At 38.7% G+C, this 20,173-nt stretch overlaps 2 protein-coding genes across 2 annotated transcripts; both read left to right on the top strand.

The window, feature by feature from the left end:
• Positions 1 to 15,629: 15,629 nt before the first annotated feature.
• Positions 15,630 to 16,652, top strand: LOC107788444 (uncharacterized). Its single transcript, XM_075223859.1, has 2 exons — positions 15,630 to 16,259; positions 16,365 to 16,652. Exons 1-2 carry the CDS (start codon positions 15,630 to 15,632, stop codon positions 16,650 to 16,652), a joined length of 918 nt encoding a protein of 305 aa, XP_075079960.1.
• A 2,550-nt stretch (positions 16,653 to 19,202) lies between these two features.
• LOC142165266 (uncharacterized) lies at positions 19,203 to 19,760 on the top strand. Its single transcript, XM_075223858.1, has one exon. The coding sequence runs from the start codon at positions 19,203 to 19,205 to the stop codon at positions 19,758 to 19,760; it is 558 nt and encodes a 185-aa protein (XP_075079959.1).
• The last annotated feature ends 413 nt before the right edge of the window (positions 19,761 to 20,173 follow it).

Here is a 20,173-nt window from a genome sequence, read left to right as displayed (position 1 = left end):
GAGCGCTAGTATGATAATCCTCATTTGCTTGTCCTTAAGGACAGAGTTCAGCACGATGATGCCAGAGATGTGGCCATTGGTGATGATGGTGTGTTGAGGATGCAGGGCCGAATATATGTGCCCAATGTAGATGGGCTTCGGGAGTTGATTCGGGAGGAGGCCCATAGCTCGCGGTATTTCATTCATCCGGGTGCCACGAAGATGTATCAGGATATGAGATAACATTATTGGTAGAGGAGAATGAAGAAGGATATTGTGGGATTTGTAGCTCGGTGTCTCAATTGTCAGCAGGTGAAATATGAGCATCAGAGACTAGGTGGCTTGCTTCAGCAGATGGATATTCCAAAGTGGAAGTGGGAGCGGATCACCATGGACTTTGTAGTTGGGCTCCCACAGAATTTGAAGAAGTTCGATGCTATTTGGGTGATTGTGGATCGGTTGACCAAGTCTGTGCACTTCATTCCTATGACTACCTATTCTTCAGAGCGGTTGGAAGAGATCTATATCCAGGAGATTATTCGTTTGCATGGTGTCCCAGTTTCCATCATTTCAGATAGGGGCACTCAGTTTACTTCACAATTTTGGAGATCTGTGCAGCGAGAGTTGAGTACTCAGGTTGAGTTGAGCACAACTTTTCACCCTCAGACGGAAGGGCAGTCCGAGTGCACTATTCAAATATTGGAGGACATGTTGCGCGCTTGTGTCATTGATTTTAGAGGGTCATGGGATCAGCTTCTACCGCTCGTGGAGTTTGCTTATAACAACAGTTACCAGTCGAGCATTCAGATGGCTCCATATGAGTCTTTGTATGGGAGGCGGTGTAGGTCTCCAGTTGGTTGGTTTGAGCCGGACGAGGCCAAGCTATTGGGTACAGACTTGGTGCAGGATGCTTTAGATAAGGTGAAGGTGATTCAAGAGATGCTTCGTACAGCGTAGTCGAGACAAAAGTGTTATGCTGACAGGAAGGTTCGGGATGTGTCTTACATAGTTGGTGAGAAGGTCCTGTTGAAGTTTTCACCCATGAAGTGTCACGCCCCAACCTTGGGAGGCGTGGCTAGCACCTGGTGCCGCACTGGCCCGAGCGAACCACTCCAAAATTCATTTATTCCTTTTGTAACTATCATGGGACAACATGACCACAACTCGTAATGTACAATTGTAGGTCGAGAACATTGTATCACTAAACCATTTTTCTTAAAATATGAATACATATGGGCCGTGAAGGCCTCTGACATACTATACAAAATGAACCTCTGTCTACAAAGCCTCTAAGAGTATTAGACATCAAACAGAATAGGGTAGCAGCCTACCCATAAGTCTGTAGCAAAATTCTAACACAATGACTTATAGACTCGGCTGCACTCCGAATAAGGTGGAGCTTTACTGATCCTTCGCTGAATGCCAATCTTGCCTACTATGAGGGCTCGTCAAACTGATTATCTATACCTGCAGGCATGAATGCAGCATCCCCAACAAAAGGATGTCTGTACGAATAATATACTGAGTATGTAAGGTATGTAAATTAGTATATAAAGAACATGGAAGAAACATGGAGTAAAGGACTCAACCTATAAATCTGGACAGCTCTGTAAATCATGAAATATTTATAATATCATGTATATGCATATAAATGTCATGTAATGCATAGGTCTGTACGTACATAACATTATCAAGCCTCTGAGGGCATCCCATCATATCATTTTGGCCACTATAGGCAAATCATCAACGTATACCAGCTGATCATGTGGTGTTGCGTATATAACGCCATAACCTTTCCCATATCCTATATACACACACACACACACACACACACACATATATATATATATATATATATATATATATATATATATATATATATATATATATATATAACGCCGTCTGAATCATGGGTAAATGCACATGTAAATGAATGCAATTATATAATAGAATTGTCTAGACATATCCACATAGAACTTCTGTTCTTAAAACATCACAGTTTCTCGGTCTTCAGTGACTTTTTAGCATCACCCCCTAAACAAAAACATTAGAACAAAAAGATAGCAATCCAGTACATAAATATCTACATACAATTACCACTATATCACCCAGCGTACACCATAATATATCTCAATTATGTCTAATTCCCGACTAGTAACTATATGAAACCTTATCTATTTCATTTAATCAATCAAATAGTTATAGTACCACCACAAACAATCCTAGAAAAGGATAACATTTTTTTGCCAAATTTCCAGATAGCACGAACTAGGAGAATATAAAAATAGTTGTAGCATGAAAATGATGCAATTCAAAATCGAGGTAAATAATAAACAGAAAAGATAATCAAAATAAATGATAAAAAGGAATACAATGCATGTGAACTACGTTAATAAAATCTTTCGGAATGTCATAAGACCAGTATGCCTTTGAATAATATCATGAAATAAACTTTTTTCAACTTACGTATTTTTCTGAGACCCATGAACAAATGATATAATAATATGACACATGGGGAATGAAGAATATTAGTATCTCTAACATTTCTATAAATAGAATCATTTATGGAAGTTGTACATTTACTCGTTTCGTTTGCATCGTATGGATCATGCCAAAAGAAAAGAATGAATAGCCTTAACATACCTGAGCCTCTTCTTTTAATAATCTCTCTAACACACGTCTTTTGCAAAGAAGACTGAACACCCATTAGATAATAAGTAACTTAAGAGTAGAGCATCTTCTATCCATATTCTTTTGTTATGGAAATTCAAATTCTCGGACGTATTAGGCATCGGAACATAATGAAGTTATTGGGATTGAGTAATAGGCACTTTGGAGATAGTAATAGCGGGAAAATATGGCACACATGTAGGAGGTTGAAGGACTGAAAACATCACTTATGGACTTGGGTAATGAGGGAGCATCATATAAGGATGGGAGGAGTTCAGCGGCAATGCCACTTCCAAATAAGAGCTTACATCTTCCCTCTCTTAGGGACAATGTCCAACTGGGATAGGTTTGTAACAAGTTTTTATCTCATACATAAGATACTGTTGGAATCTATAAAATCTCTAGCTGTCATTAGTACCAAAGAAACACTCTCACTTGGCTCTTAACATAGTAAGCTTCAGAACAGTAAAATGATAGTGCATAGAAAAAGAACATCTAAGACTCATTTTATTCCTGCCACATATCCACTTTAACTAAGAGTCATTGTTTGGGGTGGATCCATGCTGCCACGTTGGGATGGGGAATTTTTTTTAATCTTTATCCGCTTATTAGGTAATTAGGTGATGTCTCGTTACCCGGTAATTAACCAATTACCCGTATAATTAAGGAATATTTTAAATTACTTAAAATACTTTATATATATCTTACTATAAAATACTTTACTATCATGGTCATGTGGTACCATATAAAATTAGTACATACACTATTATTTCATTAAAATATCCATGTAAAAATACATATATTTTCTCAACTTTTAATTTTCCTAAAGAGTAAAATTTTCGTATGCTTAATTCTTAAGATGGTAAAAAAATAACCTTATTTTCTTGTGCGAAAATAATTTCAACTTAAAGTGACAATCAAAACGGGATTAATTATTGAATTCAGAGTCGCCACTTGGGATAATTTATGGTGTCCCAAGTCACCGGTTTAAATCCCGAATCGAGGAAAAGATTGACTCTGTTATACAGTCTGCGAACATAGAAATACGGGTAAGGAATTCTGTTAATCCGAGAGAAGGTATTAGGCATTCCCGAGTTCTGTGGTTCTAGCACGGTCGCTTTGACCATACTTGGCTTATTAAAATTGTTTAATTACTCATTTTGGAACCTATGTGCATTTACCCTTTACCGCTTCTAATTAAGACAATTATTTTGAAATGGGTCACGCGTATGTGTACCCATTTGTTTGGCGTGTCAAAAATCGTATCGCGCGAACGTGTCCACAATTAATAACACTTTATTATTATTAAGGAAAAATTAGCCAAAGTTGCGCGAACGATACTCCGAATTAGTTTTTAGAATCATAATCATGTCACGCGAACGTGTCCACAGCCATGATAGTATGTTAAACGTGCCTAAAGCAAACTACGATCGTTTGTTATTCTTTATCTAAATCATGAAATTAATACGAGGGCCATGCAATTGTCATTTTTGTTTGGCACGGCGCACCTCGATACAATTAAAGAGCTACACTTAATTAGGCCTAAGAGATATTTCTACTTACAAATGATAGAAGAAAATTAAGGTATAACCATTTGCGATACATGCTTGGGCTTCTTGATTACCTAAGACCAATTAGTTTGAGCTTTTACCCAAAGAAGTTGTTGAAGAGGAAAGCTGGGCTCAAAATGAACCCAGAAATGTGGTCAGGCAGGTTCTCGTCCAGTTCCAAGTGGGCCGCAGGTCTAGGCCCAAACTTGAAGCATGCATACAAATCCAACATTCGTATAGACCTCAAGAATAACATCAGAGTTAAGAACCAACCCATTTCTTTTATTGGTCACATATTATTGATTATTAGCAATATGGCAGATGTTCAACATTATGCAAAACAAAAAATTAGAAAAATTGAACTCAACCAGTAGCAGAAATTCCATCAAGGCTAATATCTGGACAATTAAAATAGCTGTTGTAGGGCACTTTAAATAGTAATCTCACCAGAATAGATTCGAACCAAACAATCACACTTACGTAAAGCTAAAATATGAGATAAACCCCAACTAGCTACTATGAAACCAGCTTATGGCCTGCACTAAGCAATTACCATACGTACCACATGACTTTATTCAAATTTCAAATCAACTTCCTCATACACCTCAATTACATCAGAAAAGACTATAACCACTAATTCCAAAACTTACATTCTATGATGATTTATCAAGAATAGAGGTGACTAATACATGGTCAACAGAAAAAACTAAAACCCATAAAGGCTAAACATCTAAACTATAACTTGTTCGGTATTACAAAACCAAGATTAAACTAAAACAAAGGTGAAAAGACATATCCAAGTGGAATTAGCTGATTACAGGTTTCAATTGCATCCTATTCATTGATAAATATACTAGTCGAAATCTTCCTAAAGTTAAGTAGTATCAGGTTGTGCACGAAATTAAGAGAAAGAGAAATGAAGATTCAATAACAAACAAAATCAAATTTCATCACATTTTCCGATTCAAACTTCAAGCTACACTCAAGTGATATCCATAGTGCTGAAAAATACCTGGAGATTGAAAGGGAACAAAGAAATAATGAATCAGTGGTTGAGCAGCAACGAAACAGTAGCAGAAATCAGTCCCAACAAAACCAACTCAAACCTAGAAAACGATATGCAACAGTCAACAAAAAAATTGACTAGAACTTTAACCAAACTCTTAAACCATCCATATCAAACTATTTCAGCCCCAGATATATCAGATATCATTTCAAGAATTCGACACTTGAGAAATCACCAAAAAGCTCAATGAAACAGTAACTTTCAGTGAAATTCTTAACCGTCCTTGTTTTCTGAATTCTCAGCTTTTTTTTTTGAAAGGCAAGAAAACATGCCTTTATAGGCTAGGAAGTAGGGCAGCTTAAAGAAAATTAAGTTTACACTTTGCACCTTCTGAAATTTTTATTTTAGCCTAGGTGCCCTTAGTTTAATTTTCAGAAGTCAAAATAGCCCCCACCCCAGCTTCCTAGAAACTTCCCTAGGTTGTTACGAAATATTCTCTATGCCAATTTTCCAAGCTACCCCTCAGACCCTCTAAAAGTTACTTCAGATCACCAAATGGGTCAATTCAACCCAATGACTTAAACCCAGACTGGATGGGCTGTTCTTGCACAAATGGGTCATAGCCAACCCATAACCCAAACGACACAACTAGTGAAATGTAAGTCCATGCTGAGATGGTTTAAATAGTTAAAAATATACACTAATTGATTTAGTAACTTGAAATAACCAACTGATGAGCCTAGAACTAGATTACTGCTTAATTAACATAGAAAGAATTAACTAAGTTGTCAAACCAAACTAATTAACCAATCAAGACGGGACTCTTAATTAGCCATGCATCTAATCAAAACTTAAGAAAGAGACCAGAAGAAGAGAAGGAACAAAAAGAAAACAATGTGGGGAAAACAAAATAAAAGAAGATTAATTACAAACAAAAAGAAATACCTTCTACAATTCGTACCAAGAAAACAAACAACTCAAATCTTCAAATCCTTGGATTCCTGGTCCAATCTGATATTAATCGCATCTTCTCACAGAGAACAAGTGAATAAAATCATTTTGGACCAACATCGTCCGTAGAATCACGATTTTGACTCTTAGGGCTCAACTTGTGATTTAATATTCGAAGAGCCTTGTTAGGATTCGAGGGTAGTGGGTTGGGTATCTGGGATGAGGAGGTCATTGTGGTCACTTGGTGTTGATTTGGTGGGAAAATGAGTCGGCGCCGCCACCTCTAGGTGGTGGAAACTGGGGCGGCGATTTAGGGTTTCGTGGGGGTTCTCTGAGAGATGAAAGGTTGAGAGAGACGAGACCGGGGGTACAGGGCATTTGGACAGTTTTATACCAAACGGTCCTCAGTTAAGAACCGTTGGATCATTTAACCTAGACGGCTAGGATTTATTTCAACGAAACGGGGTTGTTTGGACCGTTTGGTGGGGGGACCGGTTTTTGGAGTGGTTCTGGGCCTACGTTGGTGGGTATAACCGAGTATAGGGATGTTTGGTTTGGGCTTGAGGACTTAGAATTAAAGAAGGCCCAAAAAATCTGATTCAACTCTTTTCCCTTTAAAATTGTTTCCTAATTCTCTTTTTTTTTAAAAAAAATTAAAATAAAAACATAAACTAAATCATAAGTCAATTAAATTCTACCACATTGAATTAATTAACTCTAGCTAATAATTATCACAATTAATTAAAAACTAAATTAAAGGAAAAACTACCAAAATTCAAAAACTAAAATTGAAAAGTGCAAAAATAAGTAATTTTTTTGTGATTTTTTTCGTTTTTATGAAACAACTAATTTTCTAATTAATCTAACAAAAATATAAAATTAAATCCTACATGTAAATGCAGCATATTTTTGTATTTTTCATGGATTAAACAAGATTAACATGCGTAGACAAATGCAAATAATTAATGAAAAAATGCTACAAAATCTATGAAATTTAAAATAATGGAAAAAATTTATTTTTCTTGAATTTATAGGAGTAATTCATATAGGGCAAAAATCACGTGCTCACAGCTGCCCCTCTTTGCTCGGAAACATGGAGAGTTTTCGTGCAAAGATAAAGTGAGTGAATACGAGCGATTTTTGCCCGTTTGAATACTCCGTGGGAAGCATTTTTGAAAGATTTGACCGCACCCTACTTCGAGGTTGCCTACATATCCTTGGCTAAAAGGAATCAGGTCAGTGTAGTTCGGGAATGTCTGGTAGCTGGGACTACCATGAAGCTGTGATTTCACTGTTACTGCTGCTACTGCTTACTGAACCCCCCTTATTACACCATGTCAAAAATAAAAGAAGCTAGACTAGACTATGATCAATGAGTTTACAAGAGATCCTATCTATATCTTCAAACTTGCTTCTTGTGGTTCTTGTTGCCTTGTTGACTTGTATTCTCCCGGTGAAATCCCCTTGTTGCCTCCTTGAATTGTAATCCGAGATGTTTTCCTTTTCTCCAAGTGGACGCCTGCTTGCTAAAACTTGAATGTATTCTCTTGTTCTCCAGGTGGTATCCTGATTGTTGAATTTGAAATGTATTCCCTTATTCTCCAGGTGTGCGCCTGATTGCTGAACTTGGATGTATTCCTTTGTTCTCCAGGTGGGCGCCCGATTTCAACAAAACAGACAAAAACAAAGAAATCTTCTGCTCCATTTTGGCGTGTTACCAAATATCAGTAAGAACTTGTAAGCTGAAACTTGAACTATACTCCCTTGTTCTCCAGTGGGCGCCTGATTGCTGAACTTGAAATGTATTTCCTTGTTCTCCAGGTGGGCGCCTGATTGCTGAAACTTGAAATGTATTCCCTTGTTCTCCAGGTGGGCGCCTGATTGCTGAACTTGAACTGTATTCCCTTGTTCTCCAGGTGGGTTCCTGATTGCTGAACTTGAAATGTATTCCCTTGTTCTCTAGTGGGCGCCTGATTACTGAAACTTGAAATGTATTCCCTTATTCTCCAGGTGGGCGCCTGATTGCTAAACTTGAAAATGTATTCCATTGTTCTCCAAGTGGGCGCCTGATTGCTAAACTTGAAAATGTATTCCCTTGTTCTCCAGGTGGGTGCCTGATTGTTGAACTTGAAAATGTATTCCCTTGTTCTCCAGATGGGTGCCTGATTACTGAAACTTCAAATGTATTCCTTTGTTCTCTAGGTGGGCGCCTGATTGCTAAACTTGAAAATGTATTCCCTTGTTCTCCAGGTGGGCGCCTGATTTCCACAAAATAAACAAAGACAAAGAAAACTTCTGCCCCAGTTTGGTGCTAGGCGTATCTGTGTGTGTTAATTGAATCATGTTACCAAATATCTCTATGAATTTGAAAGCTAAATCCCATTATTCAGGAGGGTCCTAAAAACCTAAAATTAAGAGATGGTTTAAAATCTAAGTATATCTTCTAAAGGTGTGATTTCTGCTGAATCTTGTTATCTGAGAAGGTCTTAAGACTACACCCCATTATCCAGGAGGGTCCTGAAAATCAAACATCAAATCTTATCTTAAAAGTGACAACTTTTACGGTTAAATTATACTATCCTACAGCAGAACTTACGCTAAATGTTGTTATCTAATTGAAATCTTAAAACTAAGTCTCATTATTCAGGAGGGTCCTAAAAACTCCTAATTGAGTCCTATTTTGAACATGCACACTTCTAAGGAAACCTATATTCCTTTAGGATACATTTATGCTAGATTATGCTATGTCTGAATTTTACAGTAGGTCCCATTTTCCAGGAGGGTCCTGAAGACTTTTAAATTAAACCTCATTACCCAGGCGGGCCCTGAAAATCAAAAGTCAAACCTGTTTGGTGCTTGGCTTTCCCCTGCGGAGGATTTCTCCGAAACAACTGAAATTTTCTGCTCCTGTTTCAATCAAAGAGAAATCTTGTCAGTTTAAATGTGGTGGTTAGTTGATGGCATTATTTGCTGAAGGTCTCTCCGCTACCGTGATTTCTTTTGATTGGCTCCCTCTGAACTGGCTAAGAACCGCTTGACTTCCTGGTTGACTTTCAAACGCCCATGACCTTGGATGACCCGAGTGTTCTATACCCAAACCGTTGTGTTACATCTCTAACCCATCTATTTGACCCTCTGAATTTCCCACGAAATTACTAAACCGTTTCACCGATAGAACTTCCACTTGACCTTTTATACCCCATTTCACATCATACTACCTCTAGCAATGCCTTGTCTACCCTGCGCCATGTGCAACTTTGGAAGTTGGTAGTAAGCTTTGAAATTCCTTCTTATTTGCTTAAACAGAACTGACATTGGTAACATCTTAGAGAAATAAACCCAAAAGAAATGAAATGCAATGACTTTCAGAGTTAAGGATAATCAAAATCCAAAGCGGGAAGACTTTCTGAAGGGAAAAAAGAAAAGGGACTTATCTGAGTGGAGCAACTGGCACCAATGATCATAACATGCATTTCGGATTAATCGGCCCAATCTGTCCAACCAATCAACTTTCAGTTGCCATACTTGTTGCCCCGGAATTTCCATAACCTGATTTCTTTACCAAAATCTTGACCTTGTTCGGCCTGCGGTGCCCTGAAGGGTTTTCACCAACGAGCCTCTCTCATTTGTTTATCTCTCAACTCACTTTTGCCTCAAGGTGCCCGTGAGGGTTTTCACCAATAAGACTCTCTTATTTTTTATTTCTCTTAGCTCCCATCGCCTTACGGTGCCTATGAGGGTTTTCACCAAAAAGACTCTCTCATTTTGATTTTCCTGCTTGGACCAGAGTGTTGCCCCTGATATGAATCGCTTCTACTTGCTCGACTTGGCATCCCTCGAAAACTGATCTAAAGTTCTTTCTTTGGACTGTAATGTGGGCTTTTGGATAGGGTTAGAAAGAAATGGTGTCAAAGGCTCAAAACAATTCAAATGGGTTCAAAATTACAACTTTTGGAATCAGATTTCCTACAACAACCACAACTTCTGCCCCAATTTCTTTGCTTGGGGACTTTTGGATTTTGTTTTGATGGGACCGAACCATGAGGATGCCTACGTATCCTTAAAAGGAATCAGGTCAAACGTAGTTCATGTCATGGAAATTACTTTGTTGTTGTGATTTTCTCTTTTCTCTTTTTTTTCTCTTTTTTCTTGCTTTCTTTTTTTATTTTTGTTGTTTTTCTTCTCTTTTTTTCTTTTTATTTTTTCTTCCTGCATTTCTGAACTTTGCTATTGATTCCAAAAGGGGGGGGGTATGAAGGAAATACATAAGGCTCAAGGGGGCAACAAAGGATAAAGTGTTTAGATAGCAGAACAAAATGCCTTCGTCATTTCAATCCTCAAAACATGCCAAGTACGAACAAATACAAGTTAAACAAAGAAATCATACATAATATCTTTTGACTGCATCAGAATTGATGGCTATTTCTACACATTTTTCTTCTATATCTGTTAAATACAAAGCACCATTGAACAACACTCTCGTTAAGACGAACGACCCCTGCCAATTTGGGGCGAACTTGCCTTTTGCTTCAGCCTGATGAGGAAGAATGCGTTTCAATACTAACTGACCCACTTCAAACTTTCGTGGACGCACCTTCTTATTATATGCTCTTTCCATTCTCTATTAGTACAACTGGCCATGACACACTGCTGCTAATCTTTTCTCATCAATCAAACTTAATTATTCCAGGCGGGTTTTAACCCACTCATCATCGTCAATTTTGGCTTCTGCAACAATCCGAAGGGATAGAATTTCAATTTCCGCGGGTATCACTGCTTCCGTACCATATACCAACAAATAAGGAGTTGCCCCTACTGAAGTACGAACAGTAGTGCGATAACCCAACAATGCAAAAGGCAGCTTCTCATGCCATTGCCTGGACCCTTCCACCATTTTTCGAAGTATCTTCTTTATGTTCTTGTTGGTTGCCTCGACTGCTCCATTCGCCTTGGGGCAATATGGGGTGGAATTGCAATGTGTAATTTTAAACTATTGACACACCTCTTTCATCAGATGACTATTGAGATTAGCCCCATTGTCTGTAATGATCACTTTGGTATCCCAAACCGGCAAATGGTATTTGAGTGCACAAAATCAACCACCGTCTTCTTGGTTACAGACTGGAATGTTTTAGCCTTTACCCACTTGGTGAAATAGTCTATGGACACCAGAATGAATCTGTGCCCGTTTGATCCTGATGGCTCAATTGGCCCAATGACATCCATGCCCCACACAACAAAAGGCCACGGCGCAGACATCGTGTGTAATTTAGATGGTGGAGAATGAATCAAATCTCCATGCACTTGACACTGATGACATTTACGCATGAAACTGATACAATCTTGCTCCATAGTGAGCCAATAATAACCTACTTGGAGAATCTTTTTTGCCAGCACGTACCCACTCATTTGTTGTCCACAAACTCCAGAATGTACTTCGGTCATAATAGCTGTAGCCTCCCTAGCATCTATGCATCTCAGCAGCCCAAGATCTGGAGTCCTTTTGTATAGAACCCCTCTGCTAAAGAAACAATCACTTGCCAACTGCCTAATTGTTCTCTTTTGATCACCTGTGGCTTGTACTAGATACACCCTAATCCTGATGTATTCCTTGATATCGTGAAACTAAGGCTCCCCATCGAGCTCTTCTTCCACCACATTGCAATAAGCATGCTGATTGTGGATCTGAATCTGCAAAGGGTCCATATAAGCCATATCGGGATGGTGCAACATTGATGCCAGAGTAGCCAAAGCATCGACAACCTCATTGTGAATCCTTGGAATATGCATGAACTCTATTGATTGGAACCGTTGACAAAGATCCTGCAAGCACTGTCCGTACGGTATGAGTTTTAAATCTCGTGTTTCCCATTCTCCCTGGAGGTCTGAGTCACCCAAGACCAAGACTTCCTGGACACCCATATCCACGGCCATCCTCAAACCCAAAATGCATGCCTCGTACTCAGCCATGTTGTTAGTACAGTAGAACCGAAACTGAGCCGTAACAGGGTAGTGATGCCCTGTTCCAGAAACAAGTACCACTCCTACCCCAACGCCTTTCATGTTAGCAGCCCCATCAAAGAAAAGTTTCCGTCCTGGATTTTCAATCTGTTCCAATTCATCAATGTGCATTACCTCTTCATCAGGGAAATAAGTCTTCAAAGGTTCGTATTCTTCATCCACAGGATTTTCAGCCAAATGGTCGGCCAATGCTTGTGCTTTCATCGCAGTCCGAGTCACGTAGACAATGTCAAATTGTGTGAGCAAGATCTGTCACTTTGTGAGCCTTCCCGTGGGCATAGACTTCTAGAAGATATACTTCAACGGATCCAAGCGAGAGATGAGGTAAGTGGTATAAGATGACAAATAATGTTTCAACTTCTGGGCTACCCAAGTTAGGGCGCAACACGTCCTCTCAAGATGAGTGTACTTAACCTCGTAAGATGTGAACTTCTTGCTGAGATAATATATGGCCTGCTCCTTCCTGCCAGTGATGTCATGCTATCCCAACACACATCCAAATGAATTGTCCAAGACCGTCAAACATAGAATCAAATGTCTCCCTAGTTCTGGAAGGACCAACACAGGTGGGTTTGACAAGTACCCTTTTATCTTATCAAATGCTCCCTAACATTCATCTGTCCACTTGACCGCAACATCTTTCTTTAACATTCATTTGTAGCGCTGAAGAAGACCATGAATAGTGATTCGGTCACTATCCATCGGCCATAACTCTTTCATCCAGCGAGGGATCACTAAAAAATTGGTCATAAAAGATCACCATTCTCATCACAAACAACCTCCCTTTGTTTTTTCACTGATTTCTATATCAAGAAGCTACAGATCTTAATTCTAGTTTTATTACTGTAGCACCACATCTCTTTTGGTGAATTATCTGGCAGATATTCGATCTAGATTTTGGCTACTATTAATGTAGCATCACGTTTCTTCAGTTGTTACAACTTTCAAGCGAAGTATCCAGATTTTGAAGAACTCCTTGTAGTATTAGAATCGTCCTTAGTGTTTCTGGGTTGATTTAGGATAGACTGCCATGCAGTGCTGCCATGGACAGTGGCCAGCGACCCTCTCACATTGGGCCACCTCCACAACCACCCCCCAACATCACCCAGCCTTCTAATGGCACAAAACCTATGGACTATGCAAATGCTGTAAAACCTACGAACAACACTTCGACAATGCAAGAAAACAGTAGTTGAGCCAATTCCTCCAAGACAAGCCCATATATTTCAAGGACAACCAACTGTACGATATTCTAAAGCAGAAGTTGAACGCATGAATTTAATGGAAGTTTTGCAATAGGCTGTTGTTTGCAAATTTTCATACGGATGGCCAGATATCAATGAAATACGTCGCATTGTTCCTTTACAGTGTGGTATCAAAGCTGAATGCAACATTGGATATCTACGTGATAGGCACATTTTGATTCGTTTTTCATTATGGCAAGATTATGTAGACTTCTCGTCAAAAGGTGTGTATTATGTAAAGGATAAGCTTGGAAATGAATATCAATTAAGAACCTTGATTTATGATGCTAAATTTAAAGTTGACGAAGAGACTCCTAAGGTAATGGCGTGGATCTCATTCCCTAATCTGCTGCCTACTTATTTTGTAAGAGAATGCTTGTTCTCCCTAGCTTCTGTAGTCGGTAAACCCCTCCATTTGGACTTGGCTACTATCAAGAAAACTAGACCTAGTTGTGCTCGCGTGAAAGTATTGGTGGACCTGCTAACAGACCTGCCTAAGAAGGTTCGATTAGACATTGTTAATGAGCCTACTAGAGATATTAGAACTGAGTGGGTGACTATCAAATATGACTATCTACCCAAGTATTGTAAAGAATGTAAACTTCAAGGCCATGATGTGTTCGAATGGTGGAAAATTCATCCTGAATTAATGGCCAGCAGAAATGATGAAAAAAAGGCTTCAACTGATGCTGTAGTGCAGTCCAACAAGGATAACAAAACAAACAATGCTCCAATAAGGGTTTTTACAAGTGGGAAAGTTGTTAGCAATCAAGTTGCTCAATGGAAGGAGGTCAAAGATAGGAGAGTGAAAGCAAAAGAGAAGCAGGCAGCAGATTTAGCAAATACTGGACAAGAAATCGTGGCTGTAAACAATCAAAAAGGAATTCCACAGCAAGTTTAGACAACAAACAAGTTTGCATGTTTAGAAGTGGAAAACAGTGAAGAACTTTGTACAAATCAGCTCATTGACGGTGCTGTCCGAAAAAATGCCTCCAAGTCCATAATTCTTGTGACTGAAAATAATGCAGACCCCATTAATATTCATACAGTTGTGGAGAATGAGTCAGAAGAGATGCAATTTGATTTTTCGACTAGACAAATGGTACAAAATGGAAGTTCACCTAGTTCATCTAGGATACCATTAGCTATGTCAGAACCAAAGAAACTGAACTCTGCAGCACATACTTTCAATCCTACAACAATAAGAAATCATGCCGCAATTAGGGAATCAACAGCAGATTGTGTACAACAAGATTTGGGGAATGAGCAACATTTTGACAATTACTCAACTGCCCAATGGGTGCAAGAAGCATTCAAAAATAATGTAGTCCAGGCCAATACCTCATGTCAAGACATTCCTTCACAGGACACCAAAGTTGAACAACATTTAGCAAACAATAAAGAGAATGACTTAATTGAAGATACATATTTTGAGAAATTCAGGACCAATGAAAAAGATAAATGGGTAGGAGGGATATTATGGATCAACCAAATAGAGGAAGTCTTAGCAGATGGGCAGATTCTAGATACAATGCATAGTGAAAAAGAATTTGGAGGAAATGAAGTGGAAGATGAGGATCAAAGTTTTAATTGTAATGCCAATGCAATCAATATTCAAACCATAAGTGAATGCACAAATGCAGCAGAAGAAAAGACAAAAGAGGGGAATATCAATATTATAGATTCAGGAGGGACTTTACAAATTGATATTAGTAATGTCTTGAAAGAAGCTGAAAATAAAGACAAGAACCAACAGAAAAAGTCAGACAAGAACCAAGAGAAGACAGTGCAAGTCTATGCAAGAAGTGGTGTACCACTGAGCACAGGGAAGGATGTAGCAGGAAGTGTTGTTCCATCGAACAATACACAGCTGTTGACAAATGAATTAGAAGAAAAAGATGCTGAACTTACCAATCTGGAAAATGATGCTGAACCTACCAATCTGGCATATGATGTTGTGATATCTAAAGAAGCATTAGAAGTACATGACCAAGTTGGCCATGCAGAACTTAAAGGTAGAGACATGGATGAGGAATCCACTACACAAAATTTCCTTAATGTTGCCAAGCAGGGTGATCTCTCGCCAAGTCTTATTGATAGAGAAAAATCTGCAACAAAAGGAAAAAAGAAACAGTCAAAACAGACATCTACCGTCCCAGCCAGTGGAGTACAAACAAGGAGAACACTGTCCAAACCCCAAAACATTTAATGGATGCAATTATATGGAATGTCAGGTCAGTAAATACAATGAAAGCATTTGAAAGGCTGATTACAATGCACATAAAACATCACTTTGAGTTCATAGGAATCCTTAAGCCTATGCAACAGTCTCACAAAATGGAGAGGTATAGAGCAAGAATTGGTTTGGTACATGCTGTGGTGAATGTTTCAAACAAGATTTGGGCTTTTATTGATGAAATATTTGAGGTTACTATTCTGTATAACATGACTCAACAACTGACTTTGAGATTAACGCACACTGAAACACATGTTGAGCTCATCCTTACACTAGGTTATGCCAAATGTGATCGTATTGAAAGAATTGAACTATGGGATTCTCTATATGCAATGACATCAGATATGACAGTACCATGGCTAGTTGGAGGCGACTTTAATGTAATATGGGATGAGGAAGAGAAATTTGGAGGCTTACCCGTTTCTCTCATTGAAGTAGATGACTTTAGGCACTACATAAATACCTGCAACTTGACAGACTTGGGATTTAAAGGAAGCATATTTACATGGTGGAATGGAAGATCAGAGGAAGACTGTATTTTTAAAAGATTAGACAGATGTTTTGGCAATCATGAATTGCAACAAACCTTTCCTGGATTGGAGGTAACTCACCTGTCCAAAATTGGGTCTGATCATTGCCCAATGATGCTGAAATGTGATATAGAAACTCCTCCAATTAAGAAGTCATTCAGATTTCTTAACATCTAGACTAAGCATGAATCCTTCAAAGATTTAGTAAAGGAGAATTGGAATGCTGATTTTAGTGCTAACCATTTCTGTATTTTTAACTACAAGTTAAAGAAGCTTAAGAAAGCACTATCTACCTGGAGCAGAGCTACATATGGGGATATATTCCAGAAGATTGCAAGCCTGGAGGAGGTGGTCTTGGTTCATGAAAGGAATTTTGAAGTCAATCCTACACAGATGAACAGACAAAGATTACAACAGGTCCAAGCTGAAATGATTAAATATCTTGCATTAGAAGAAGAATTCTAGAGATAAAAAGCTGGCATGGTATGGTTCAAAGATGGCGATAGAAACACTAAATTTTTCCATGCTCAAGTTAATGGGAGAAGGAAGAGATTGAAATTATCAAGGATCCAGAATAGCATTGGTGACTGGATTGAAGAAGATCAATTAATAGCAGAAGAAGCACTAAAGTTCTACAAGGATCAATTTACTGAGAGTGCAGTCCCAAATGATTTTGATATTCTATATCATGTACCTTTAATGGTAGATAGTGAACAACATGAAAGATTGATGGCCTTGCCTTCCAATGAAGAAGTGAAGAGAGTAGTTATGGGGTTGAATGGGGACTCAGCTGGTGGATCGGATGGTTTCACTGGAGCTTTCTACCAAACATGCTGGGAAATTATTGAAGAAGATGTTGTCCAAATGGTTAAGGCTTTCTTTTGCGGTCAGCGGCTGCCAAAGAGTGTTACGCACACAAACCTGGTTTTATTACCAAAGAAAAAAGAAGTTATGACCTCTGCAGACATAAGACCAATCAATCTTAGTAACTTTGTTAACAAGATTTTCTCTAGGTTGGTTGAATTATTACCAAACATAATCTCAGAGGAATAGGCAGGTTTTGTGAAGGGCAGAAGCATAGTTGAGAACGTACTGTTAACTCAAGAAATCATTACGGATATTAGGTTGAGAACAAAAGCAGGTCCAAACGTTGTGATTAAGCTTGATATGGAAAAAGCTTACGACAGGCTATCATGGCTATTCCTGACCAAAACACTAAGGAAAATGGGATTTCCTGAAGCTTTTATTGGATTGATCTTTGATATGATTGGGAAAAATTGGTACTTTGTGCTTATAAATGGTCAACCTAATGGTTTCTTCAAATCATCGAGGGGAGTTAAATAGGGTGACCCTTTGTCACAAACTCTATTTATTCTAGCAACAGAAGCAATTTCTCGGGGATTGAATTCACTTCACACTAACCTGTATTTCTGTGGATTTGGAATGCCAAAATGGAGCCCAAAAATAAATTATCTATCATACGCTGATGATACAATCATTTTCTGCTCATCTGATGAAACTTCGTTGAGACTTGTCATGGAGGTTCTGCAAGCTTATGAATCATCATCTGGTCAACTGGTGAACAAAACCAAATCAGCCACATACCTGAATCATTTAACGTATAATGAGGTGATTAACAAGGTGGAAAGGATTACAAGTATACGAATACAATATTTCCCTATGACCTATCTTGGCTGTCCTATTTTTTATGCAAGAAGAAGGGGAGACTATTACCAGGGATTAATCACTAAGGTTATGGACAAACTTCAGTCATGGAAAGGCAAACTCCTGTCTGTAGGAGGCAAAGCTGTTTTAATCGCAAATGTCCTGCAAAGTATCCCAATTCATATGTTGTCAGCAGTTAATCCTCCAAATTATGTGATCAACAAATTACATAGCATTTTTTCCAAGTTTTTCTGAAGCAGCAATGTCGGAGGCAGCACTAGACATTGGGCGTCTTGGACTAACCTGTGTATGCCTTTTGACAAGGGAGGCATAGGCTTCAGGTCCCTGCATGACGTATCCAAGGCACTGTTCTGCAAATTGCGGTGGAATTTTAGGACTAAGCCCACTTTGTGGAGTGCATTTATTTGTCAAAAGTACTGCAAGAAACTAAATGCAGTAATTGTACCTTGGAAACGTGGATCCCGTGTGTGGAGAAAAATGCTAGAATGTAGGGATTTGATAGAGCATCAAATCTACTGGAAACTAAGAATGGGATCAGCTCAATTCTGGTTCGATAATTGGACTGAGATGGGAGCCTTATATTTTCAAGTGCCTGCAGGTTTTGGTATCGATGAGGATATTCATAATGTCAATGATCTGGCTGAAAATGCTATGTAGAATGTGGATAAAATTTTTGAGAGCCTACCTGAAGATCTGGCAAACCACATTGTGCAGAATATTAGACCACCATCTGAAAGTTCACAGTTAGATACTCCTTTCTGGATGCTTGAAACAAGGGGACATTTTACAGTAAAATCTGCATGGGATTACCTGCAAAGAAGAGACAACCCAAAATTAGCTTACAAGATGATATGGGTAAAAGGTTTACCTTTCAAGATATCCTTCTTCCTATGGAAGGTGTGGAAAGCAAAACTGCCACTTGATGATTTTTTGCGTAAAATAGGATACTCCTTGCCATCTAAATGTTGGTGCTGTGCTGATCGTAAGGAGGAGTCTTTAGTTCATTTGTTCTTCACATCAAATGCAGCTAGAAGTGTTTGGAGATACTTCCTGAGGAGAGCAGGAATTGGATTAGATGGGTTGTCTTTACATCAAGCAATTACAAAGTGTTGGATAGCACCAGTAGTACCTATATTGAAGCCAGTGTTACAAGCTTTACCTGCATGCATTGTATGGGAACTTTGGAAGAGAAGAAACAGTTTGAAATATGGAGAAGCAGTGTTAGTGAGCAGAGTTATTTACCAGGTGTCATCTACGTTGTAATCGCTGGTCCAACTGAAAAAGCCAGGACTACATGTGCCTCACAAGTGGCTAGACTTACTGACAATGATGGAGCAATACACACCTCGATTGAAAAATGATAAAGTGTTATGGGAATTTCCTTCAAGAGGATGGATCAAAGTGAATACGGATGGAGCATGTAGAGGAAACCCAGGGAGGAGTTCAATTGGTTTCTGCATAAGGGATGAGGCAGGTGATTTGATATATGCAGAAGGAAGGGAGATCTCTGAAGGAACCAACAATGAATCAGAAGTGGTAGCTATTGTGGAGGCATTGAAGATGTGCAAAAATCTTAATTATTGTCGGATATGGCTGCAGACAGATTCTATGTTATTAAAGAACATTATAGAGGAATCATGGAAGCCTCCATGGTATATTACTGAACATGTAGAGGAGATTTTAAGACTGAAGGAACAAAATACCATCAAGGTCACACACATTTTCAGAGAAGGGAATACATTAGCAGACCATCTTGCAAATTACGCCCTCGATGAAGGAAATACTGAATGCCATGGTTTCTGGGATCTGGACTCAAAAGGAAGGAGGATTATTAACGAAGATAAGATGCAATGTCCTTACATAAAAGTGAAAGTTGCAAGGATTTAGGAGGAAAAGAGGAGTCATTTTGTTAACACATTCGAATCATTCTGGAGGAGAGTTTAGATAGCAATTTTTCGGCTAACTTTGTTCTTTTTTGCAGGTATTTCATCGAAGCTAAAGCCTAATCTTATAGTAGAATCTGAAATGGTGGTATTATTGCATTGCATTCAATCCACTAGGAGGACATTAAAGAAGGGTTTTCGCAATTTCACAATATATTATACATGGAAACGACTCACAACAAAGAGAAATAGTGCAATAGCATGGGAAATAAGCTGAGCATGTATTTTTAAGAAGTTTATGCACATTATCAGAAGCCAAATGGTTTGGAGTGTGCTCCAGCATGCAACAGATCTCAACAAAGGACGAGAAACCTTTCTCAAGTGCACACATGGGGTAACGTGGAAGGCATGGCAGAC

This window comes from Nicotiana tabacum, chromosome 10, assembly GCF_000715075.1.
Source record: "Nicotiana tabacum cultivar K326 chromosome 10, ASM71507v2, whole genome shotgun sequence".
Lineage (NCBI taxonomy): Eukaryota > Viridiplantae > Streptophyta > Magnoliopsida > Solanales > Solanaceae > Nicotiana > Nicotiana tabacum.
Note: the sequence above shows the minus strand (reverse complement) of the source record. Positions and strands in the feature narration are given on the sequence as shown.